The sequence below is a fragment of the Chlamydotis macqueenii genome, chromosome 1 (assembly GCF_036417535.1).
Source record: "Chlamydotis macqueenii isolate bChlMac1 chromosome 1, bChlMac1.mat, whole genome shotgun sequence".
Classification (NCBI taxonomy): Eukaryota; Metazoa; Chordata; class Aves; order Otidiformes; family Otididae; genus Chlamydotis; species Chlamydotis macqueenii.
In genome coordinates this window covers 13,829,298-13,854,271 of record NC_141556.1, presented here as the reverse complement: position 1 = coordinate 13,854,271, position 24,974 = coordinate 13,829,298, and the positions used below count along the sequence as shown (strand labels likewise).

Genomic DNA, 24,974 nt, shown 5'->3' with positions numbered 1-24,974 from the left:
CAACATTTCTATGCTAGTTAAAATTTTAGTATAGATAATATTAAAGTGGTGAAAAAATTTCTTTGCTAGGATAGTTTATTTCAGTCAGAGATTCAGCACAGACTGTTCCAGCAACTGTGCTGTTTTGCTGCAATACACTGCATCTGCACTGTAACAGTAAACATTGCCTACTATATAGCAAGCCTAAGTCTAAAGGGATTTTGAACTATGACTTGATATTCTCAGATGGAGCAAGAGATGGTACAACATTTTAAAATTTTTGTTATCTAGGAGGATTTTCAATCAAGTTAAGACAGCTCAGTTATAAAGCTGTAAAGATTTTAACTATAAGAATTTTTAATTTTTCCTACTTTAGATTGTGCTTCAGTTACTGCCCAAGACAATGAGCATCTTGCTCTGACACAGCTCATGCCAACTGACTAAATTAAACTTCATGAAAAAGAGATTAATTCTGTACTTTAGAGATCTAAACAAAATACTGATAAACTTTGCTTGCATAGAAGGTTAAACCCTTCATCAAGAGAAGTTTTATAATCAAGTTAGTTGAGCTGTCTTGCCCATGATTAATGCATACACTATCTCCAAGGGAAAGACACCTCTAGGGGTACAATTCATGAAACACTAACTGTATGATTCTAATTAAGATATAGGTTGTTGCATTAAGCAGATTAAACTACGTTAAGGAACTTAGCCTTCCAAGTGGTTAATGAAATTGTATACCCTAAAAAACTCTTCAATAAAAAAGGATTCTGTTTCAGCTGTTAAATTTCACTGTAAGAAAATAAAATGCACTGACCCCAAAATAACCCCACTTTGGTATTCCTCAGTAGGTGGCTCTCTGCAGTACAAAGAAGCTCCCAAATAATTTTCCCTTCTATATATAATGGACTGTCCATATATAATGGACAATATATAAGGCCAGTCTGAGCAGTAGAAATCCCAGGAATGCATGCCACTGAATAAAATAACATTATTAAAATTTCCTTTCTTAGGACTAGGTACCAAGCAAAAAACTCTTACCTCAGGCACAGATGGCTGGAACCTTCCCATCTGCTAGTAACTGCTGGCCTCCAACTCCCAGGATCCTCACATCAGTCCTCTAAGGATATTAGCATGTCTGGGGCGTATTAAGAGTCAGAGAGATCTCTGTTTGGGTTTACACAACTATTTGAGCACAGATGTCCCATCAGGACATTTCCTCAGTTTAAAAGTGTTTGTGTGCATAAGACATTGAAATATCAAAACGTACCAAAGCAGCAGGACTAGGCTGAGATCTTAGTTGGCTCATGGGAATTCTGAAACAGGAAACTAATTTAAAATTTTGGTTCTGTTGAAGAGCACCTCTGAAGTTTAATTTTTGTCATGTTGCGCACACTGGTGTGGCCAAGTAGGTAATATGTGCTGATCTAGACTTCTAGCAGTGTCAAAAATTACTTGAAGAACCCTGTAATTCTTCACCAGTTATTATACCAGAAAAGAGACTTTTCCCTTTCAAACTGAAAACTGCATGCTGCACAGATACCAATTGTCTTTACTTACAGCTTCCAAACTTTGACCTCTATAGTTGTAGGACAGACAAAATGCATTTACTAAAGCAGAGCCTCCTGAACTGTGGCTTTTGCAGCACTGGTGACGTACAAATGACATGTGGAGGTGGGTCTACCTACCAGGAGATATTCAGCTGGAGTGTAGGATGAGCAATCAGTTACTACCAGCCTGGAGGCACTTAACATGGTGGCTTGCACAAATTTCTATACATAGGCACTAATTATTACTAACTGTTAATGGGCGTTGATCAGAGCTGTGGAGAGCAGCTTTATCATCTAACTCCTTTAATCTCATGGTCTTAGATTCCACAAAGTAACAGTAGAAGTAACTTCAGTCAATATAGATTTGTGTTCAATAACGTATCAGTAAAAGTCTTTGCTACTGCGAGGTCAGCTTAGCATTAGATGTACTGATAGGAGAGGACATGATCAGGAACTGTTAGCTGAGAAGAGGCAGAAGTAAGAAACAAATAAGGATTTCCCACTGGCAAAGGTTAGCAAATCTGCCTGACCAATAAGCAACCAATACACACCTGTCTTCCTCATACAGAACAAGATAACTTGGTAGTATTATCCTTCCTCTGCCTTACAGAGACTAAAAGCGTGATAGATTAATGATAAGGAGAGTAAGGCTCATGTTTCTAGCTTCCCAAGACCTACTTTGAGACCTTGGCCTCTGAACACAGGTAAGATTTCTCCACTAATAAACTGGACATCCATTCCCAAGCTTTGAGATAAAACATACATAAATGTGTTATCGGAGCTCCAGGTAGTCTTAGATTTCATATTGCTGCTATATATGATTTTATTTTTTCATATCACAGCTGCATAGCTTTGTCCTTTACTTTCTATTGTAATATATGCTTAAGGAGGTAAGGAAAAAATTTAAAATATACATATTTATTTCTGAGAAGCTAATTTCTCTGGATTGGGTACCTCAAAATCCCTCACTTCCCAGCCCATCAGCTGGAGTCCTGTGTGAACTACTTACAGGCATAAACAGGGGATGAAATGAGCACGAGTTTTAACTTCCTAACGTAGGGAAAATGACCACGGTGATGCAGGGGCCTGCAAGGCGGTGTGGGCTGCTCTGCGGGAGGGTGGCCGGGCCTCAGGCCTCGCCTCACTCGGGCGGCGCACCTCCCGTGAGGGCCGGTACCCTCCGGTGATGGCAGCACCGCTTCAGGTTCTTGAGAAAACTCAGTCCAGGAAACTTTTCACCGCAGCACCAAGTGGTCAGAGCAAATGGGACTGCGGGCAACGTTTACCAACCATCGGAGCCGGCCAGGAGCATAACCAAGTCCTTCCCTTTTCCCCGGGGCCGACGAGCCGTCCGGCCTCCAGCGGCAGTGCCGCGCTGGCAGCCCTGACGCTGCCCCGCCATAGCTCCGAGCCTGAGGGCGTCCGGCCGCCGCGGCTCCCCCAGCACCGCCCCCCGCTGCCGCCATTTTGCTAAGGCGCCGCCAGGCGGCCCGCTGCTGCCGTGAGCCCGCGCGCCCCCGCTGAGGGCGGGAAGGCTGCCGCGCCATGGTGAGGAGCAGGGCGCTGTGGAGCTGCTGCCTGCAGCTCGCCGCGCTGCCCTCAGCGGTGAGCTGGCCAGGGGCGAAGCCGCAGCCGTTCAACGGCTCCTGCTGGAGAGCCGCGGAGCCGCCGCCGAGGGGGTGGAGCGGCACCATGGAGGAGGAGGAGGACGAGACTCCTCAGGGGCGGTGGCAGCAGCAGCAGCAGCCCGGGAGGTGAGCGGCGCTCCGGGGGCGGGGGTCGCTGCCCCCGCGCCTTCCCCTGGGCAGGGAGGGACCGAGCCGAGCGGCGGCTCCTGCCCCGTGCCCTCCGGAGGGGAAGCACCTGCCCGACCTGCTGCGTTCAGAGCCCGGCTGGCGGCCGGCGAAAGAGGAGCAGGGGCAGCGCGACGCTACGCACCTGCTCCGAGCGCGGCAGCGGGGCTTGCGGGGGGTGCCAGGGTCCCGCCGGGTGAGTGTGGCCGGGGTGGGACCGAGCTTAACCGCGGTGGGGAGCGGGGCCGGCGGCAGCGGGGCAGAGCGAGTGCGGGCGTCCGCTCGGAAAAGTTAGGAGGTGGGCGAGGTGGCTGGGGCCGCCGAGCCCCGGCTGCTGGCTGGAGAGGGGCCGTGTGGCGCGGCTGCCTCCTCCGCTGCCTGGCCCCTGAGGTGGGCGCAGGTCGCTCTGCGGCGCGGGAGCGGGGCTGCCCCTGCCCGGGCAGCGGGCGGGTCGCCCCCGGAAGGTGCCGCGGCGGCCGGTGACAAATCACGGCTGGTGCCGGCTCCAGGAACAGCGCGGACGGGGAGAGGGAGAGCCTTTCTCACCGGGGAAAGAAATAATGGAAGAAAAAGTCCTACTCTCTCCCCACCCCCGGAGCGGCAAGGCTTTCGTTTCCCGTCAACTGACAGTAAAATATGCTGCAGTAGCGCTCAGAAAGAAACAAGTTATATAATCGCCCGTAAAAAAATACTCTTCATGGTACTGACGGTTTAGTGAATGTTTTCCTTTGAAGAGGAGACACGCACAGATGTTTATCGCCGGCATTTTTCTTGCGTTGCATGATGTAAATGCAAAGTGGAAGATATTAACAAAGTAATTTAATGTAATTAGTCCAGTCAAATAATCTCAGTGATTGGCAATTTTCTTTAGTCAGGATTTAGGGAAAGTATTTGTTTAATGTCTTGACGGCATGCAGTTAAGTTCATATTTTAAACTTATGCAGAACGTTTTTTTTCTAGTGCTGTCTGTGTTTTCTTACTCTTCTGTTTGCTAAATGGCGATTATGAAGCAAGTTTTCCGTTTCAAAGGAAAGTACTATTTGTACTTAGGTATTTTTTCTTTATTCTTCAAACTACATCGACTAAAGTGGCATAAAAAATTAAAGATAGTGGCAGGAAAATAACTTTTGTTTTCTGGCAAAAGACCCTTGTGAAGAGTCATGTATTTTTTGATTCATAGTAGCAGCTTTATCAGTCAATAAAGTAGGAAGCTTGATTCATTTTATAGGTAAGACTTTCCAGAAGACAAGAAGAAATAAGATTTTTTTTTGTCTTATTAATGCAAGAATTATTGCAACAGTTCATCTAAAAATGCCTCAAATGATCTGAAATTGAAATACCTATTATGAAAAGGTAATGGGAATTTTGAATATCTGAAGGCTGGAAAGCCCAGTGTGATGCACTTGCTGGAATGGAGAGGACACGTTCAGGAAAGGAGGAAGTAAGGGGTGACAGTGAAGCTGTTCAAATATAAATAATAGTTAATTTAACTTCAGTTTGACCCAAATCAAGAGAGATCTGCAGCCTTTTAGAAATAAAGCAACCCAATATTATTATTTTCTTCACTTGTATTAACTAAGTAGGTTTGAGGAGTTACCTCAGCAGAAATCTGCTATTTCCTCAGCCTTTGAAAGCTCAAGATTGAACCAAAACTGCTAATTCTCCATTCAGAAATAGCTTTTGAATTCTTTTCTGCAAGTGGGAATGCCATTGTTTTGTCTGTGATGAGAAGAATGCTTATGCTGCCATATTAATTAGTGCCTTTATATGTAACACTTGCTGTGAAATTCTTTTTTTTCCTTTGATTACATCTAAAAATCCCTTTCTGATCTCACTTTATTTTTCTCAGCCAACTGCTGTGAGTATGTAGCTTGCCGTATGCTGGCTAGCACTGTAGTCAGAATTCTACTTCTAATAGAGCCAGGACCACGGTAGATCACTTGGTCATCTTGTGTCTAAATGCAGCTTTGAGTAAAAAGGATTTTTCTGTCAACTGGATGTTGCACTTGGCTTGAATATTCTTAGAAAATCTAGGAAAGAAGTTACGTGTTATTTACTGTTTGCATGTAATATCTTAGTGTTTAGCAGATGTATAAAGGGATGATTTCAGTTTGAATATAATACAACTGTGCCCAAGCAGATAAACCTTACAAAGCTGTTCAGCAAAGAGAATTGGGCTTTACTAAGTGACACTGTGAAAACGCTTTACTGTTGTGTCCCAACTGTGAAAAACAAAGTTTGATAAGATGTTGTGTGAGTGAAAAGCCAAGTGTTAAGGAATGTATATCAAGATGTATATCAGGAGATTTTTCTTGTGTAAGACATGTTACCATGGTTGGAGCTGGTAGTACTACTCTCTGCTGAGTAAAGATTTCAGGTTTTATTGCTTATAATATTTGGAAATAGTTGCAGTTGTTTAGGCTGAAATCTCCTATGTTGTGAACTGACTGGTTTTTGAGAGAGAGTCTCAGTGAGGTTCGACTGTTCCTGATAATGAGATTGTGGCAATAACAAATTGTTTATGCGTGTCTATTCAGATGTGTTTAAATGAAACACTTTGTTTCCTTAAAACACCTACATATTTAGAATGGTGCCTTGAAAATTACTAGATGGCTCACATTTGTGTTGAAAATGTGCCTTGACTCTTTCTTAAGAAAAAAAAAAAAACCAACAAACCAAACAACTTTAATATTAACACTTTTGTTTTTGACTTAACAACTAAAACACTTTGCATTTCATTTAGAGTACGTGAAGAGACTACATAATCTAGAGTGATAGGGATAGAGTAGAAGGCTGGTTATATATAGAAAAAAGGGTTCTTGTGAAACGTGTTAACGTGTGCTGATGTTTCCAGTTTCCTTAGGTATTTGTGGCTTGCTGTGTCTGATGTTCTACCACTTGTGATGTCTTTTAAAGGCTGTGTTTCAGGTGAAGACCCATAGGGGTGCTGTATCACATATGCTTTCTGGCTTTTCAGTATGAAGTTTTAGAGATTCAAAACTTTTATATTTGGAAAGGCTGGTGGCCTTCTAGCTTAAGTCATGTGAAAGATGGTCTTTGAACAGTTGCATTCAAGAAAAAAAAAATCTTTTTCAACAAAGAAAACCTTCTGATTTTCTTATCTTAACTGATGTGGAATTTTTTTTGTTTGGATTTCAGTACATTCGAGGTCAAGTGTTACAAATAGTTCTATAAAACCCGTGTATCTATGGGGTGTGTGTACATACGTACACAGACAGAGGTAGGGAGAGAGAATGTTGTTGGGACAAGCAGAAGTTGAGCTTATGTTGAAAGCTAAGGAGATTTAGAAAGAATTTAGGGAAATATTTTTATATTGCAGAGAAATAACATTGGATCCTGTGTATTTGGACTTTGAACTGAAGAGAGGGAATCAAATAGACAAGCATTTAAATATGCATATAAACAAAATTGTATGATGGTGTATTAACTTAAAAATAAAAGCTGGTTTAGTGCTTGGGCGTTGCTGCACTTCCTGGACAACTGAGGTTTTATAGTGTTTTAAAGGATTATTTTCGATGTGAGTCTAGGGAAAGTTTGCATAGGAGTTTGTTCCTTTCTGGCATGGAGAGAAAAGGAAAAATAAAATTAAAAGGCTTGGTAAATGAGGTGGAGATAGCAATTGTGCAGTTGCAGACATAAAAGTGCCAGAGTTGATTATAAAGGAACTGCTTCAGATTCTGTTTTGCCGTATGGATCAAGATTTTAACATGATTTCTATGTGCTTTTATGAAAACAGTTCTTACCTTGCCTCTATGGCCATGTGCTACACAGGAAATCAGGTTTCTACCACAGTATGTTCAAGTGGAGCCTTAGTTTCATTATGTGTAGTAGTATTTATTTTTAGTCATATCTAATTGTCATAAGATGTTAGATGGGACACCTTTACCCTTATGACAGAATGTGAGCTTGTAATATTTTAAAACTTCATTTTAGTTAAGAAAAACCTGTGCTAACAGCTTCAACTACTTACACAGTAACTTAAAATACTGAACGCAATATGCATAGGCTGTTAGTGCATGAGAGTGGCTGAAGTGTGTTTATAAATGCTAAACTTTAAAGTTTGGCTGTTTTTTTTCTAACAGTAGGACACATCCTGGAAAGGTTTGCATCTGTTATTAACTGTAGTCACATCAATAGGCCAACTGAAACTAATGAACTACTCGTTTGCATAAATACTTACAGGAGTGGAGCTGGTGCCAGAACACTAAAATTAGGGTCCAGATCCTGTAGCTGGGCTGGTACAAGTTTCACGTTTGCTCTTTTGGAAAAAGCTTTACTGAAATTCTATACAAATGTTGAAGGGCCATCCATGGAATTTACCATTGCTGTTGGAATCCACGTTTTATCTACCTAGCTGTGTGCATGTGCTATCTTCTCTTATTTTTCTCTTGATTTTAAAAGTTGTCTGCATTGGATTTGTGATCCAGTTATTGTCTTGTGTACTGTAACGTAGCTGTAATACACATACTTTGCCTCTGTATGTTGTCGGCCTTAGACCTGCCGAGCAAGTAAGAAAACTTTTATTCCAGCTCCTGTGTTTCCAACATTCTTCCCTGTACATTAAGTAATCATATGAAATTAGTTGTTTAGGAAGAGCAAAGTAAAGCGCTTTCTGTTCTGCTGTAGGGAAAACTGATTCCTGCTTTCCTTTGGTGACTGCTTCAGCAATAGCACAGAATTACACTGCTCTTGTGCTTAATCATAATGATAGTCTAGGCTGCTCTTTTAAGTGCTATGGCCACATGCCAACTTCTGGATACTTTGATTCAAGACTGTAGTAAAAGAAAGCTAGAGACGGAAATAACTTGTTTAATAGACCTCTGTAGTTAAAGAAATTGGCTACTGGGTTTGTCATCTCTGTTCATATGCATGGCCCCTATGGACAACTACTGTCATATCAGGGTTCATAACATAAACAGAATGTGCATGTAACAGAAAACTTCTATGATATCAAATAAAGTTCATAAACGTGTTTGGTAACTACAAAGTGCCCATATTGGATGGGGACAGTCAGCTGGGGCACCTGGAAACAAAGGGGAAAATAGTTATGTATTGTCCCAGTTCCAGGAAGAGGCGTCTTTATGCACTTGATACAATGCCCATAGCTGATGAGATTTAACCCAGTGCTGAGAAATAGCTGGCTCCAGGTGCTGCTACTGATGGACCTGACTCTAAAGCCTGTTTGCATTTGTATCCAGAGGCATGTAAGGGTGCAGCTGATAGGCACCCATAATGGCTATGAATAACTTTCTGTTGGTTTAGTTCCCCTAATGAATGCTAGGAAAGTAGAGATCGGAATATGTAGTAATGGGAGTGGGCTGCCTTTTGGGTGGTAGGTAGCTTTTGAATTTGCTTGATTGTAACATGAAACATCGCTCTCGGAGGAGGCAGCCAGAGAGTTTAAGCAGCATCGGTACTAAAGGTGAAACCTTGGATAGGGAGTAGATTAAAAATTAAATATATTAAGGGTAGGGGGAATCATTGAACCTAACGTGGTGGTTTATGTAACTGAGCTACACTGAGTGAATTCTAAATGGGGGTTATTTAATGAATTACTTTTTTTTTTTTTTTAATAGCAGCACTGGCATAAGTAGTTTTTGTTTACAACAGTATATTCCTGTTCTCACCCTTCCCTGTCCTAGCCAGTTTGTTGGTATAAACACTTGCATGGTTACACAGTGATGCAGCTGAAAGTTAAGTGCTTCTCTAGGGGATGGGAAGGTAAAGAGTGACTATCAGCTAGATCAGTTTTTCAAACTAATTCATGATGTGGATGCAAATGTTTGTTTTGGCAAGCCTGGAGGAGTAATGAGGGCAGAAATGGATTGGCTCATGGTGGTGGCTGCTGAAGTAATACGGCTGTTGTAAGAATATGCCTAACAACAGATGACCATGGGTAGGTGCTTCACGTTTGTTTTATTTGTAACTAAATATTTTTTTTTCTGTTATGTCTAGATAAACCTTTGCTTTGTTTTACTGTTGATCCTCAAAATTAGATAAGCATGGCAAAGGATTAATCCTAATTCTATGAGATTGTTTATGGAGAAAGCTATCTCTGTTGCTGTTACCAAATCAGTTGTTCATCATTCTTGAACAGTACACAAGATCGCTGTAGAGTTAGGGTACTTACAGATCTGTTGAGAACAGAGAAGAACTGGGCTGGCAACCTATTGCTGTGCTTTGAAATGGGTGCATCTAAGAATGGATTTTTTTTTTTCTTTGTGGATGTATGGAAAATGTGGAAATAGGACATCACACAGAATCACAAGCTGGCTGTTAAAATATCAAGTAATTTGAATTAAAACTTCTGCACTGCTTGTTCTTACTTGCAACTTCTAGTGGGAAATGTCGAATAATAAAAGTATTTATATATCAATTAGTTGCAAGCTTGAGAGATCTTCTTTGTGTGAAGTCCTGAGACCAAGAGGGTCTGGAATAATTGCTATTGCAACTGCTGTTGCAGTCATAAAAAAAAATACATATAGTGAAAGAAAACTTCCGAGTTGTGTAGCAGTATGGTTTGCAGAAAGCCCAGGTTCTTACTTTTATAAGGCTACAGTGGTATGATGAACAGCCTGAAGCACTGCACAATAAAAGTTTAAATGCGTTCAGAATTTTCCAGTTTCAAACTGTTCATTAATGAAAGCAGGCAATTTCAGACCTGAAGGAAAAATAAAAGCACAGCCAAAACTTAGCTGACAGTCATTTGATAGCTGCGTGTGCAGGAGCCTTTCCTCAAAAAATTGCTTAAATGCTCCGTAGTGTGTGCAAATACCTTATCTTTTAGCTGAAATGCTGGGTTTGTGGGTTTTTTTTGTTGTTGTTGTTTGTCTGTTTCAAGCCAAAAAAATGTGCTGCAGTAAAAAAAAGAAAAGGTGTGTTGAAAGAAAACTTCTGAGTTGTGTAGCGGTATATGGCTTGTGGAAACCTCAGATTCTTGCTTTGATAAGGCTACAGGAGTGTGAGTTTGCTAGGAATTGTCTGCTGTCCCTTTTAGGTGACGTGCAGTGCAGCCCAGTTGTGGTTGTAGTCCTTACAGGGAAACAGAGATTAGAAATGAACCAAACTTCTTGCTTCAAAAATAGAGAAAATTAAGGATATTTGGAAAGCTATGGAATGTTTGCAAGGTGAGTGTAAAGTTTTGTGGATGTTGTTGGGTTCCACTAAACCATAGCTTCATAATAACTCTTTCTTAAACTTTCTGGCTTGTGGATTTATTAAATAAGGACCACACTTCTGTGTAGAAAGAAGGATAAATCTGTTTTGGCAGACTTCATGGTTTGTAGCATGTCTGTGCATGGCTGTATGCTGAGTAGGGGAAACTACATCCATTTCAGTTACGGAGTAACAGATGTTAGGGGAGACTGGGTGGAAAAGGTGAAGACCCACACAATAGAGTTTATGCTGATGCATTTCTTCTTCAAATAAAGTTAAAATAATTTGGCTTGAAGCTCTGCTGTGTTTAAAAGACCATTTAAAAATAAAAAAATTAATGTCAGAGTCCTTCTTGTAATTTTAATATATCCTATTACCAACCTTCTTTTGGAACAGAAAGAGAAAGTATTAAAATGTTTAACTAAACTTTTAATTATTTTACTAAATAAACAGAAGGGTCAAAGCAAAAAATTTGTGTCCAAGTTTTCAGTTATATAAGCAAAGCAAAAATAAGCAATTGACCCCAAACCTGTTGTCTTAAGGCCTATGTCGTGTTTACAGGTTTAAGCTTGTTTACTGGGATATAAGACATGGGTTTTCCATGCCATGTCCTGTCCAATCTACAGACAACTTCTCTCCTGCTTTACGGATTATTAGGGACCACTTAGTATTTGGTGCTGGAAAGCCAGTTATGTGAGCTCTGCCTTTTGGTTAATGTTAGGCTTTATCCTACTCATCAGACAGCGGTGGTGTTCTGTCTAGAGTACCTTCTGGCCTTGTGGATTTGTCATGTCTAATGGTCTCCGTTAGTAGTTTGTATGTCTTGGTCCATTTCCTTTGCTGAATTCAGTTGAAACAGTAAAGCATCTCTGAGCATGGAGAGGGTGCTTGCATTGCGTCCTGCCTGAGCCCCTCTTACAAATGGTGGCAATCCGCTTGTCCTTGTTTGGGGATAAGTCGCCTCATTCTGAAGGGTGGGTTCCATTTGTTAAGAAGGCAGTTTAATGTTTTTAAGTAGAATAGTAGTTTTCCTCTTCATTTAAAAGTGTGGAAAATAGAAGATTTATTGTGGAACCTACAGTAACAAATATTCACCAAGGACATGACCCCTTCCCCCTGCCCCTCCCAAGCGAACACAGCTCTGCTCCAGTTTGATTTTGGTGTCTCTGTCACTCATAATTTGCCTGGCAATCCAGTGCTTAAACTTATTTCTCAAGTGCCAAACTCTTATTTTTCTTGAAGAAGAATTCAGGAAAGCTGGATGAATAATCAGCTCATTTCTGATTGGGTATTTTCTAATATTTAAAATATACTTGCCAAATCTCCTTATTTGTAGAGGCTTTCTTTTGCAAAATGGTAAGAGTCTCCTTGGACTAATAACTGATTGAGTTTTATTTTAAGCTAATTATTACTGGCTTTCAAGAAATGATCATTTACCACTTTTTAACACGAAAAACTAGATTTCTTTTACTGTATTTAATGAATATTCTAGGATATGTTTTAGCAGTTTAAGTGAAACGGAAATGAACTGGCAAGATTGATAGTTCAAAGGAATCTACAGTTCATCAGGAATACTTCATCAGTTAATTGTTTGTAAATGTGTCCCTTTCTTATGCATGTAAAAGGGTTCAAAGCACTGAGGCCTTTTATCCCTTCAGCTGCTTATGGAATACTAATGAAAGTAATGTATCTGCATCATGTGGAAAATATGTTGGCAGACAGATACCTGCAGTGCCTTAAATGCTTTGGTATTATCTTTGTTTAATCAGTATTGTTGATCCCTACTTCCCCTAGAGGTTTATACTTTCAGAATAAGATCAAAGGTTTATATGAAAATGTAAGCAAAATCAGAATTCACCTATTTTTTGAGATGAATGAATAGATAAACAGAAGCTTAAAAATAAAACCTTAGACACAGCAGTCTCTAATATAAAATGTCTTGTAGGAACAATAATTACAGTAGTTATATATATTTAAAAATCAGACATCTGAGATGTTCACAGAAGTTTCCTGGAATTAAATACCTATCTGATTAAACTTTTGTGATTTGTGTTCATGATGCTTTCTAGAAGAGTAGATGTTTTATGCTGTATCTGCGTGCTTTGCTAAATTAATAAGCTGACTTGGCATTGGAAATGCTCTTTGAGGAATGCCACCCCCCCGCTTAAGTTAAAGTAACAGTTAAAATATACATTACAATTTTGGGGTGCCTTTTTGTGGCACTGACTATTTTTGTTACCATTTATGTCTGCTTAAAATGGTATAAAGCAAGTTGAAGGCTGATTCCAATGAATGTTTAGTAGAATAGCGAAAACAGGCTAGGAGTATCAACAGTTAAATGAAAATTATGATGCAGATGTGGTATTTCATTGTGAAATAGAAAATACATAAATTGAGTGGTTTCAGTAAAACTACAGGGAAACTAGAGTTACACAGTAATTACATTAAAACAAGATTATGACCAAGGGTACCATTTATTAAAAAAAATATATCAGCAGTATTTTCTGAATGTTGTTCATGCTTCTTCATCAGAAGTGAATTTTGACATATAGCAAAATAAGGGTTGTTTTGTTAAGAAAATTTAACATATCTTTGCTACTGACAATACAGTTTCTGTTTAGTAATCAGTTGCTGCTGAAATAGCAGGCATGGGCTCTGCGTTTGAAGTTAGAGCATCATCAGTAATTCCATTTGGGTTCACTTTGACAACGCCTCTTATATGCGTGTAAAATTTTCACTGTAGTGCTGCCTTGACAACATATTTTTTTTTCCTGTAATTCTGAACTTGAGAGGCACAGTGAGTTATGCATACCCAACTACTTAGAAAATTCCTCATTTAGGAAGCAATTTCTAAGAAAACTGTTGGCTTTAATTCTGTTTTCAGAAAATGTTGTTTGAGTGGACTGGCTTTGGTATATCAGCCCAGTCCTTCTCATATAAGTATACAGCTGAAATTTGAGTACCGGAGTTAATGAAATAGTAGATAGACTAAAACATGTGGTAGAGAGTTTTCCATAGGATAAACTTCACAATTTCTTATTAAAAATTATTCCTGTACTTAAGCAGTATATCATGCTGTCTGTTCATTTCTGGTCATCTAGTTTTTGTCAAGTAGAGTTTGTAAGTAGCAGAAAGTTGTGAACTCTTTAAAATAGCAACTTATTTAAAAAAAAAAAAACAAACCTGTCAGTATATTTTCTTTCAACTGAAATGTTGAAAGTAAATATAGAAACTGAAGCATTTATCTTCAACTAAATTGCTTCAGTAACTTTTAAAAGAAAATAGGGATATTTTATTTTTTTCTACCTTGGATATAATGAGATCAATAGGACTCCATTTTCCTAAATTCTGCAACACTTAAGTGCAGTTTGGAATAAGATACTCTCAGTACTGAATGCTCAGTTTTCTAAGAAATGTGCCAGCATTGTGACTTTATAGAAATAAACTTTTCTTGGTTATTTTCTTACTACTTTTATATTTCACAAAGGAATTAAGAACAGACACTGCAACCATGGTGGCCACGTGGCCTTTCATTAGTCAGTTCAGTTAAATGTGTATCAAAATTGTATTTGAAACAGTTACTTTCACTGTTATTACAATAATATTTTTCTTAGTTTTAGACAAAATAGAACACAAATGAGGTTTGGTCATATTTCCTAACTTTGCACATGTATGTGCATCTTGTAGAAGTAATGTGTTATTAATGCTACATGAAGCTGCTGTTCTTACTACGAAACAAAGTCACTCTATAGGCACGTCCTAAGGAACTGTATAGTTCCAGTGTCTCTGGGACAGGTGTGCAGGATTGTATTCCATCGGGCACTAACTGTCATAAGTTGCAGGAGGAACTTAACTATTCTTCCAAAATGTAAATGAAGGAACCCTTCCCCCTCACTCTTGCAGTTGGTAGATAATAGTGTTAGTATCTGAAGCTGTGCATACCATGCAGTAAAATCCTGCCTGAACTACAAAGACATCTCGTGTCTACTTGCCACAGCATGTTTTTGGAGTCTTTTGTATAATAGCAACTGTTTTAAAAGCATATTTTGTTGAGGAAAAAATACAGTAGATCGTAAAATGAGAAGGGCAGGCTTGTTTGTAATGTGTGTGAGAACATTCAATCTTACAAATGTTGATGTTAGTCCAAGAAAAAATTGATTAATTAAAAATTTATTTTAGTTCTCCTCAAAAAGATATGGATAAGAAAAAGGATGAAGAGCAGCCTTTGACTGTGTGTAACCAGTACCCTAAAGAAGCTGTGAGGAAACGTCAGAATTTGGGTCGAGGTTCCAGGGGCAGTGATTCTTCTAGGACCTCTAGGAAAAGCTTCAGGTTGGACTACAGATTGGAAGAGGATGTAACTAAATCAAAGAGAGGCAAAGATGGGAAATTTGTCAACCCGTGGCCAACGTGGAAATCACCAACCTTGCCAAATATTTTGAAATGGTCCCTCATGGAAAAAAACAACAGCAACGTGCCATGCTCAAAGCAGGTAAGTACTTGTATGTTTTCTGCTTTTGATTTAGACTGCTTTTACCTCTGCTCTAATCAATAGCATAGGACAGTTTCTAACTAATACTTGATAGGCGTCTTTGGAGACTTCTCTGAGTGTTGTTTTCTGATTTTATTATAACTTTATTCTTTTCAAAAGGTGGGTTAATACTGTCTGCCTCTTTTTTTTTTTTTTTCTCCTTTCTGTTAGTTCCACGTCCTTTGATTTGTCCAGCTTGGTTTATAGTTACAAAAACAACAAAAAGGGCCCCCTAGCTCAGTCATAAACTACAGTTACACTCTTTCCCCTTAATAGGTGTTGCACTATGAAGCGTACTATTCACATCATTAGTATTGGATGAAATAGCTATGGCTTATCTCTTTTTTTAGAAATTGCCTTTTTTTTCAGGCTGCCATATACTACATACGTTACATCTTTTTCATAAAAATGTAATAAATAGTTGCTGTCATTTACTTATGGAAATGTTTGCACACCTATGTTTTTCTGTTTCAGTACACCAGGAGAAAAATTTGCTATGTTAAATCTAACCTGAGCAAGTATTTGTACTGAAGTACTAAAGGTACACTGGCAGTTTACTGGGAAACACCATTATTTGTTCTCGGTGTATTGCTTCTGTTTGATATTGCATATAAAGAAGGAGGCAGGGGAAGCTGCTTCTGAAAGAAGCTTATTTTCCATGAAGAGTAATGGATGCTGGAAAGCCATGGGTTATCTTTGTGGCCACAAGAAGTGTTAGGATGGCTACAGTTTTGACAGGATTACTTCTCAGTGTATTTTCTAATGTGTTGACTGCACTTTGGAAAAGCTGTGCTGAATGGTGCACAACCAGGGAAAGCATTTTTGAACAAAAACTTTAATAATGCTTTTAAGCATCCAAGAAGGCATGCATAAGCTATAAATCTCAGAATATTTAGTGAAGAGCTTACACTTTTAATTTTTATCTTCTGTGAATTACCTGTGAAGGAAGGAATTTGGTCAGCTTTATGGACAGGAAATCTGTGTTACTTATTAACACATGGTGGTCAGAGGTTTGGGAGTTTCTTTGAGGACATGTGGCCCAAAACGCGTTTAAGGGAGAAATAATGTTGGCTGTAATTGTTCTATAATACATTTACTTCAGGAAAAAAAAAGCACACAAAACTTAGTTCAATCTTGGGATCACTTCCAACAATTTACTGTTTCAAATTTGGTGTCCTGCTTCTAGACATCATCTGCACGTTGTAGTAGTAACAACGGTTGTGCCTCAGTGTGTACAGCTTTCTAAGCAATGTGCTGCATTATGATACTTTGACCACATTTGTGTAAAATTCATGCCTTGGCGTTTTCAATTGCCTTTGACTGCTGCCCTATTCCGTGTACGTACAAAGGCTTCGGATCTTACCAGCACCAGTCAGAAACCTGGCGAGTGACTGAAGTGACTAGAAGGCGGTGCTAAGGTGTGCTACAGAGAGCAGAATATACAGCTCTGTGATGGCAGTGGAGAACTGCAGCACTCCCCTTTAATTTACGGATTCTCTCTGCAATAAAGGACGATTACAAGGAAATCTACATTTTACTAGTTGTAAAGCTCTCTCTCTGACCCAGCTGGGATTCATTTTGTACTAATTTTATTGCTTTAGATATGAAATTTTTTAATTAGGTGCCAGCTGTTGTCCAGGAGCTCAGTGAAGTAAATCAGAAATAGAAAAACCTAGATAGGGATCAATGAAATGCACTTACTGAGTCAGCCATTTCGATGCTTGTTCCAGCTATGTTTGCTCCACACCTAAATCAACCTGTAAAGCACTTCTGAGCTTGTTTCAAATTCAGACTAAGGGCTCCATCCTTTATTTAGCACTGCTAGATAGCATGTCCTTTGAGCAGACTCCTACTTCAGTTTCCACACTGAGTGTGCCTAGTGATACTCTGCTATGCTGGGCAGGTTCAGTTTATCTGTACCAAGTGCTTTGCATATGTGGGAAAAAACCCCAACATATTATCCAGGATATGAACTTCACTGCGTAAAAGCTATATGTATTATAATCATGCCTTCACAACAAGCCTATATCGTTATCCAGAATGCATAGACTTTTTGTATTTTCATTACAGGCTTTATTAATAACTTTTTTCAGTGCTGTTGTGAATACGTTTAATTAATAATTAATGGACCAACAGTTTAGATTGTTCTCTTTTCTGTAAAATCCAGTGGTATTCCAGTATGTACTAAGCGCCAAAAATCCTAAGCTAATTAGCTAGTCTTACCAAAGCCTGTCATGTGTTTCTTCTTGCTTTGCATTAGGAAGGAAAGAAGAACATGGGAGGGGGGAAGGGGCACAGCAGGAGGAATTTTTGTATTACTCCAGTGATGAAGATAAGAGAGTATTAGGCACATTTTGCTTCTGTTGGTTGCTAATTTGACATTAATGCCGTATTTCAAAGATCTATTATAATTCTTGTAGTATTAATACGTTTCTGGTTAGTCTGACAGAGGACAAAATGTACTATAGTAGGAGAAAAGTCCCATAAGATTATGGTTTTTGTTCATGATGTTGTTTTATCTTGTTGTATGAGTTTTAAGAATTTCATATGAAGTATACTGCCAATAGAACTTGTCTTTTAGTTTGAAATCTTATGAGTTGAGTAATGAGTCCTTATTGCTTTAAAAGGTAATTCTATGGATTTTATTGTATTCTCATAAAATATTTTAAAAACCCAAACAACCCCAAACACAAACCCCATACGCTGAGAAGTAATTTCTTTAGCTATTTCCCTGTGTGACTTACTATGATAGCTCAACAAAATGCCTGATCTCTGATCTCATTCTCTGAGGAATCATTGATTTGGATCAGAGGCCTGTGTATCACAAACCTGTAGATCTCGTACAGAGTTGGTACTTTCCCAGTTATGCCACCTTTCTGCTCTTGACTTGCCTTGAACTTTTGTTCACAGAATTTCATTCAAATAGGTCAGGAAACCAGTTGTTCAAACTGTGCTACTCTTTATTTATCAAAATTCCTATCTGTGTGTTCTTTACAAATGCCTTTTATAGTGATTAGTTCTAACTTTAAATCAACTATTTTAAATGCTTAATAGTGTCGATCCTAGTGCCATCTCTGTAAGCCTTTAATAGTGCAAATGTGTTGTGATTTTATCCTGTTAGGCAAGTAAGCCCCACGTAGCTGCTTGCTCACTCCCCCGCAGTGGGATGGGAGAGAGAATTGGAAGGGCAAAAGTGCGAAAACTCTTGGGTTGAGATAAAGACAGTTTTTAATAGGTAAAGCAAAAGCTGCACGCACAAGCAAAGCAAAGGAATGAATTCATTCACTGCGTCCCATCAGCAGGGCAGATGTTCAGCCAGGATGGCAGGTGTTCAGCCACCTCCAGGAAAGCAGGGCTCCATCAAGCTTAATGGTTACTTGGGAAGACAAACGCCATAACTCTGAACATCCCTTCTTCTTCTTCCTTCCCCCAGCTTTTATTGCTGAGCACAATGTCATATGGTTTGGAATATCCTTCTGGTCAGTTGGGATCAGCTGTCCCAGCTGGGTCCCCTCCCAACTTCTCATGCAGCCCCAGCCTAATGGCTTTGACACTGTGCATGCACTGTTCAGCAATAGCTAAAACATTAGCCTGTTATCAACACTGTTCTGGTCACAAATCCAAAACGGCACCATATTGAGCTACTAGGAAGAAAGTAACTATCCCAGCCAAAGCCAGTACAATATGTTTAAGTTCCATTTAAGAACTCCTTGTTCACATCTGCCAATTGGGCAGTTCTTAATCCATTTAGTATTGTTAATATTGCATGATACTAATTTTAAAAACTAGTTTATGTCAAATGTCAGCAAAAATAAAGTGGAATAATTTAGAATTCTCAGCATAATTTGTAGTCAACCTTTACAAGCACCTGCTTAAAAAGAACATTTTCTGTTAATGCAATTTAGGTCAGTAAGTACATTTTAAAATGACAATTAATTATTAAGTTCTGTATCTGATTTTAATTTCTTTTATATAATCTGATTTGTTGGCTTAACCATGTGTAATTTGGTGGGTTGTCCTAATTTCCATTTTTGAGTATTATTTTAATTTGTGGATCTTCTACTGTTGTTTTGTTTTGTAATGGTTCAGATTTCTCCTGCCAGTGTTGTTCTGAGAATAGTGAGAATGAAATAGAGATAAGAAAGTGATACTTCTTTCTTGGGGAATCAGCAGTTTGTCTCAGTCTAATACTCATACTTTGCTTATTCTTGTATGAATTAAGTGTTTGTATTGTACTAACCTTAGGTTCAGCTTTATAGAAGCTTATCAATTTCTCATTCCTGGAGACAGTAATGAAGGTTTTTCAGTAGACATGTCTTGTCCATTAGCTCTCAGAAAAAGCAATTTCATGAATATTTTATTACTTACAGTAGAATTGCAGGTGAGTGGGAATGCATGTGTTTGGTTTTTTCCCAACATATGCCCTCCAAATCAATAAAATATTGTGGAGAAAGTAACTTTTCTGAAGCCGTCAGGATTGTTTTAGTAAGAGAAATCCTAGACTCCTGAACTGTCGCAGCATCAGCTGGGCTTTTAAGGGAGCGGGAGGTCAGCTCTGTGTAAGCTCATGATAGTGCTCATCTCCTATGCTAGACCTAGAGAATGAGAGCAACAACCATGACAGGGAGAACTTTACAAGGAACCAGAAGTGCTGGGACATCTGTGATTACCAGAGAGAGAAGAGTGTCAAATTTGGACGACAATTGAGCTGAAAGCTGTCAGTTTTCCTTGTCTGGATTAATGTTCAGCTGGATCAGTTCTCTGACCCGTTAGACTTGAGTGAGGACTAGGTGAATGTTCACGCTGGAACAAGAGGGGAGGTGGGGGAAGGTTTCTGTAACTTTGTTACACAGGAGTATGGATTTAGGTTGATTTCAAGTCTTTCATGGGACTGCATCCTGAGCATACAGGGATATCAGTGTAGTGATTTATTCAGTAATAATTAAACTTTAATTACCTTGAAGGCTTCAATAAGAAGAAGCATAGCTAAGTGACTTAAGGTCCATCTTAAAAATGAGAACCAAATATTAGTTTATTTTAAAAATGTTCATTGAATTATTGGCAAGATGGGAAGACAGAACTACAAAAGCTATCATTAGCTAAGTGAGGTCAACCTCCATGTGCTGCTTCTCTATGCAATGGTGGGGGGGAGAGAGGGTCTGCTAAAGGCTAACAGAACAGAGCTTTTGTGAAATGCTGTTGGGAATGTGGCATTTGCTTTCGTCCATAGTTTTGTGACATATTTGGGGTAGGACTTGGAGGATACATCGTTTAGTTGCACAAGCTAAACTTGAGCATTCGTTACAGTAACAGTATATATATTATTTTCCAGGTCAGGAATACTAAGGAATTGCAAAGCCTTTCCCAGGATGCTGTTCATGCCCTGCAGTGCAGTGCTTTCAGACTCTTTTTCCCTGTTAGTTGGTCTCCTGGCCTGATGGGATATTCTCGAGCTCTCACTTCTCTCTCTTAGCAGAGAAGTGAAAACATTACAAAAACCCAAGATGAAATTAGGAGGAAGTAGCTGGTAAAATGGCCATGAAAGAGACATCTCTTTTGTCCTGCAGTTCTCTGGTTGCCTAAAAATATAAACAAAATGCAAGTCTTGACTCTAATGATTTGTGCCTTGTATGCAGCTTTTGCTCCATGGCTGAGTACGTTCTGAAATCTCTCATGCATGTTGTGGTTTTTTTGTTGGTTTTTTATTTATTTATTTTTTTTTTCCTAGGAACTCGATAAAGAGCTTCCAGTGTTAAAACCTTACTTTGTTCAAAAGCCAGAACGTGCTGGGAAGACAGGAACTGGTATGCGAGTCACGTGGTTGGGACACGCCTCACTTATGGTGGAAATGGATGAACTTATATTCCTTACTGACCCAATCTTCAGCCAGCGAGCTTCCCCTACTCAGCTGATGGGTCCCAAGCGCTTCCGAGGACCTCCGTGCACAGTAGAACAGCTCCCCAAAATAGATGCAGTCATGATAAGCCACACCCATTACGATCATTTGGACTACAACACTGTAATGAGTTTAAATGAACGCTTTGGGAGTGAGCTGCGCTGGTTTGTGCCTCTGGGGCTCTTGGACTGGATGCAGAGATGTGGTTGTGAGAATGTGATTGAACTGGATTGGTGGGAAGAGAACTGCGTCCCTGGTCACGATGCGGTAACTTTTGTCTTCACTCCTTCTCAACATTGGTGCAAAAGGACTGCAACAGATGATAACAAGGTTCTTTGGGGCAGCTGGTCTGTCCTGGGACCTTGGAATAGGTTTTTCTTTTCAGGAGATACTGGATATTGTGTTGCTTTTGAACAGATAGGTAAAAGGTTTGGACCTTTTGATCTTGCAGCCATCCCCATTGGAGCTTATGAGCCAAGGTATGAAAATCAAAGTTTGATCAAAATACATAATTGAAATGATATACTGATGACAAAAAAAAAAAAAAAACAAAACCACCCAGAAGTGAAAACTGTAGGTATACTTTATTAAGAATATACAATAGAACACAGAGGCCAAAGGAGGAAATTGCTGAGGCAAAAGGACGTTGCTTGAATGACAGAAAAAAAAAAAAAGCAGGCAATCAGAAGATGGAGCTGAAATGTCTAGGATGCTTGCCTGTGTATGTGTGATGTTCTTGGAGAGTTTTTTCTTCAGTCTTAAGCACGGAAAGGATGAATCAGCTCACTTTCATCCATGAAAAATGTTGAGTAAAAATCTGGAATTACTTTGCGGCTTTTTTTTCTGAAATAGCATCTCTCAGTCCAGCCCATGTAGATACATGCAATTTGCTCCATTTTTCTCTTGCTTCATTCTTTATGCTGTTTTTGCAACTTATTTGGAGATGAATCCTTTATAGAGTGTGAAAGATCTATTTGTTTAGGCATCTCTATCCTACTTATGACAGTGTATCTAAACTTTTAGATGATATTACTTGTACAATGGTGGAAGCAAAGCATGTATAGGCTGGGAAAGGAAGATAGGAATCGGAATAACAGGGTAAAAATCCAGTATCTTTCAAGAATTGCCAGGTTCTCCTTTCTGCTTTACCACCATCCCCTTAAGCTATCTTCTGAAGCACACACTTTTTGGTGTGTGCTGCTGGCATGAAATTTTTTCAGCGATGGATTTAAATCTATTACCTTAATGCCTCAGGGTACCAGTAATATGTTCTCATACTATTAAAAATATAGATAAGAAAAAAAAAACTTTGAGATACATGAACTGCTGTTTTGTGGATATGTTGGTATATTCCAGCTTGTTGATTCTGAGTGTGGTGTATGTTGTTCAGATGTATGTGCTCCATAATTTTTTTGATTAGGTGAGTGCAGTTTTTTTTTTAGATTCTTTGCAACTTGCCCAATGAAAATAAAGAAATCTTGCACTGAATTAGGTGACACAGAAAAAAATTACTTTGTGTTTTTGTAGATGGTTTATGAAATACCAGCATGTGGATCCTGAAGAAGCAGTAAGAATCCATATCGATGTTCAAGCAAAGAAGTCTGTAGCAATTCACTGGGGGACCTTTGCTTTAGCAAATGAGGTAAATTTCAACACTGTCCTTGAGTTCAGATTTCCCTGACTACACAGACATTAATGAAGCTTTGCTCTTGCAGTTTAACCTACATAGCTGTAAATGTATACTTAAAATGTAAAGTTTGTAGGAGTAAAAAGTTGTTACTATATGTACTGCAGTTAAAAACAATGCTTAGCTTTTCATAACCAATTACATAAAATATTTCCACAGTTATGATTAATTTTAAAGTACAGAGTTATTGAAACAAATATTGAGGTTTTCTAGTATCTGAAAGCTGAGGAACATGAAAGATGGGGACACGTATGCAATAGTAAAAGTAAACTCAGCAGTGCATCACTTAGAGACAGGAAGAACTGTGCACTTGTAGGTCAATACAGTATTTATTAATCATGTCTGTCTAGTAAATAAATAGAACAGTATTTTTAACAGTTGATTCATAGTTAAATACGAGCAAGAATATGAAAAACCGAGTTATTCCGAGTTGCTTTTTTTTTTTAATTTTTTTTTTAATCTCTTCCCCCTCAAGTCCCCAGTTCTAATAAGGAAGTTACCCAGGTACCCTAACAGTGACTAAAAATGCAGTGAAAGGGAAGTATCTACATCCCCTTTGATACTCCTTGTCTGCGAGCTGGTTTTCAACTTTATCTTTGCATCAGTCACACAACTTTATTTTGTAACTCAGTCCTGATGCTGTTAGCTATGTTCACCTGGTAGGTCAAGTTTTCCTTAACTTGGATATAACATTTTTCTATCCAATAAACTGTGTCACTAATACCCACAGTACAAATGCTACTGTGTTTTTAGAAGGACAAAAAAAAAATTATTATTTCACCCCGATGTTGCCTTTTCTGAAACATAACAAATACAACGAAGCAACTTTGGGGGGGTAGGGGGGGACACACCTCATTGACAGGGCTCTAGTTTGTAAACAGTAAAGCTGACAACTTTGTTTCACTAAGCGAGAGAAAGCGCCATCTGCTGACCTGCTAACCCTTCCTCCTCGGTGCCAGCCATGAGGAATAGCGGTATTTCTGCTTCCAAGAGATTCGGTTCAATACACTGAAGAAGATGAATGAATTTTGGATGATAGGTTGTGCCTTGCTAGTTACTCTACAACTGTAAATCAGCATTCTTGTCTTTTAAAAACTGAGAATGAAACCAAACGTTTTAATTTGACAAATATATATACAGCCCTCCCACTCCGCTTTTTAGATAATGTTTAAATGTAAACCATTTCTTGTTTAGAGCAGTAGTATTCTTTCTTTCCCCCAAATGCTGCAGTGGTATATTTTCCCTCATATTATTCTTATTTTTCCAGTATTACTTGGATCCTCCAGTTAAACTGAATGAAGCTCTTGAAAGATATGGCTTGAAAAAAGAAGACTTCTTTGTCTTAAACCACGGAGAGTCACGGGACTTGAGTACAAATGATGGATGTGAATAATGAAACAGTAGCAATTCCTTGTAAGCCTCATTTGATCTGAACTAGCAATTAATGTTACAAATGTTAATAAGATGTACTTACAAAGTAGATTTTTTGGAGTGAATTGGATTTTTAGATGCCAGGTTTGCCAGTTTCAGAACTAAAACTTGCATACCAATTTCATTATAAATTTTACAACTTATATTCATAAATTTTGAGAGGTGATCTAAAAACTGGTTAATATATAAGGTGTTGTCTGGAAATAACTTGCAGTTTCAACTCTTACATGCACCACTGATAAATGACTGGTGTGCATTTTTTAAAGACTCTTCATCTTGCCTGCAACAGCAATAATAAACTCAGCACAGGACATATTCTTAGAATTAATGACTGACTTGAATTTACTCATTGTTAGAATGTCATCTCCCACTTGTTAGTCATTAATCTTCAGCTAATGCCCTGTACCTTGATAGCTTCACTGCATGTTTTATGGGGTGGAGTCTTCCAATACAGCTGTGTTGTTAAAGCACAAGCACAGTAAAATTTTACTGTAAAATTTCACAGTAAAACTTACATTTTACTGAGTGCTTCTACATTTTCATATATTGACAAACCACAAAGCTGAATTTTACAATGACCTAAAGAAATGTGCCTTTTAAAGAGAGAGATAATTTAATACTGCATCATTGATGTGTAAAACTTACTGCTGGCCAGAGTATCTGCACACTCTCATTGTTTTGTCAATATTTTTAAGTTAGGCCTGAACATGTCTAAAATAACTTTGTCAAATGCAGTACATGAAATGCAAGAATCCTTAATGGCGCTTGTCTTTGCACTGACTCAGACTATTATTAAGTACTTTTTTTTAAATGAAAGGTCTTAAGCGAGGGCTGTGGTATTTTTTCTTATAGCTTCCCTATAATTTTAAAGTTGAATGAGAGATTACAACATTGTTCAGTATTGTAAAATTTGGCTAAATGTATCTGTTTC

General features: G+C 38.8%; 1 protein-coding gene across 2 annotated transcripts; it reads left to right on the top strand.

Annotated features, from left to right (window-relative positions):
- Positions 1 to 3,072: 3,072 nt before the first annotated feature.
- NAPEPLD (N-acyl phosphatidylethanolamine phospholipase D) lies at positions 3,073 to 24,970 on the top strand. Of its 2 annotated transcripts, none has more exons than XM_086746093.1 (5): positions 3,073 to 3,283; positions 14,678 to 14,990; positions 20,758 to 21,404; positions 22,453 to 22,567; positions 23,880 to 24,970. In XM_086746093.1, exons 1-5 carry the CDS (start codon positions 3,075 to 3,077, stop codon positions 24,003 to 24,005), a joined length of 1,410 nt encoding a protein of 469 aa, XP_086602219.1. In that variant the 5' UTR covers positions 3,073 to 3,074; the 3' UTR covers positions 24,006 to 24,970. The 2 variants fall into 2 exon arrangements, with proteins under 2 accessions (XP_086602219.1, XP_086602228.1); XM_086746102.1 differs by lacking the exon at positions 3,073 to 3,283 and adding an exon at positions 3,314 to 3,518.
- The last annotated feature ends 4 nt before the right edge of the window (positions 24,971 to 24,974 follow it).

Coding starts and splice junctions, on each gene's coding strand:
- NAPEPLD (XM_086746093.1), top strand. CDS start 3,075: ATGGTGAGGAGCAGGGCGCTGTGGAGCTGCTGCCTGCAGCTCGCCGCG. Junction 14,991..20,757: donor ACGTGCCATGCTCAAAGCAG/GTAAGTACTTGT, acceptor TTTTTTTCCTAG/GAACTCGATAAAGAGCTTCC. Junction 22,568..23,879: donor CCTTTGCTTTAGCAAATGAG/GTAAATTTCAAC, acceptor TTATTTTTCCAG/TATTACTTGGATCCTCCAGT.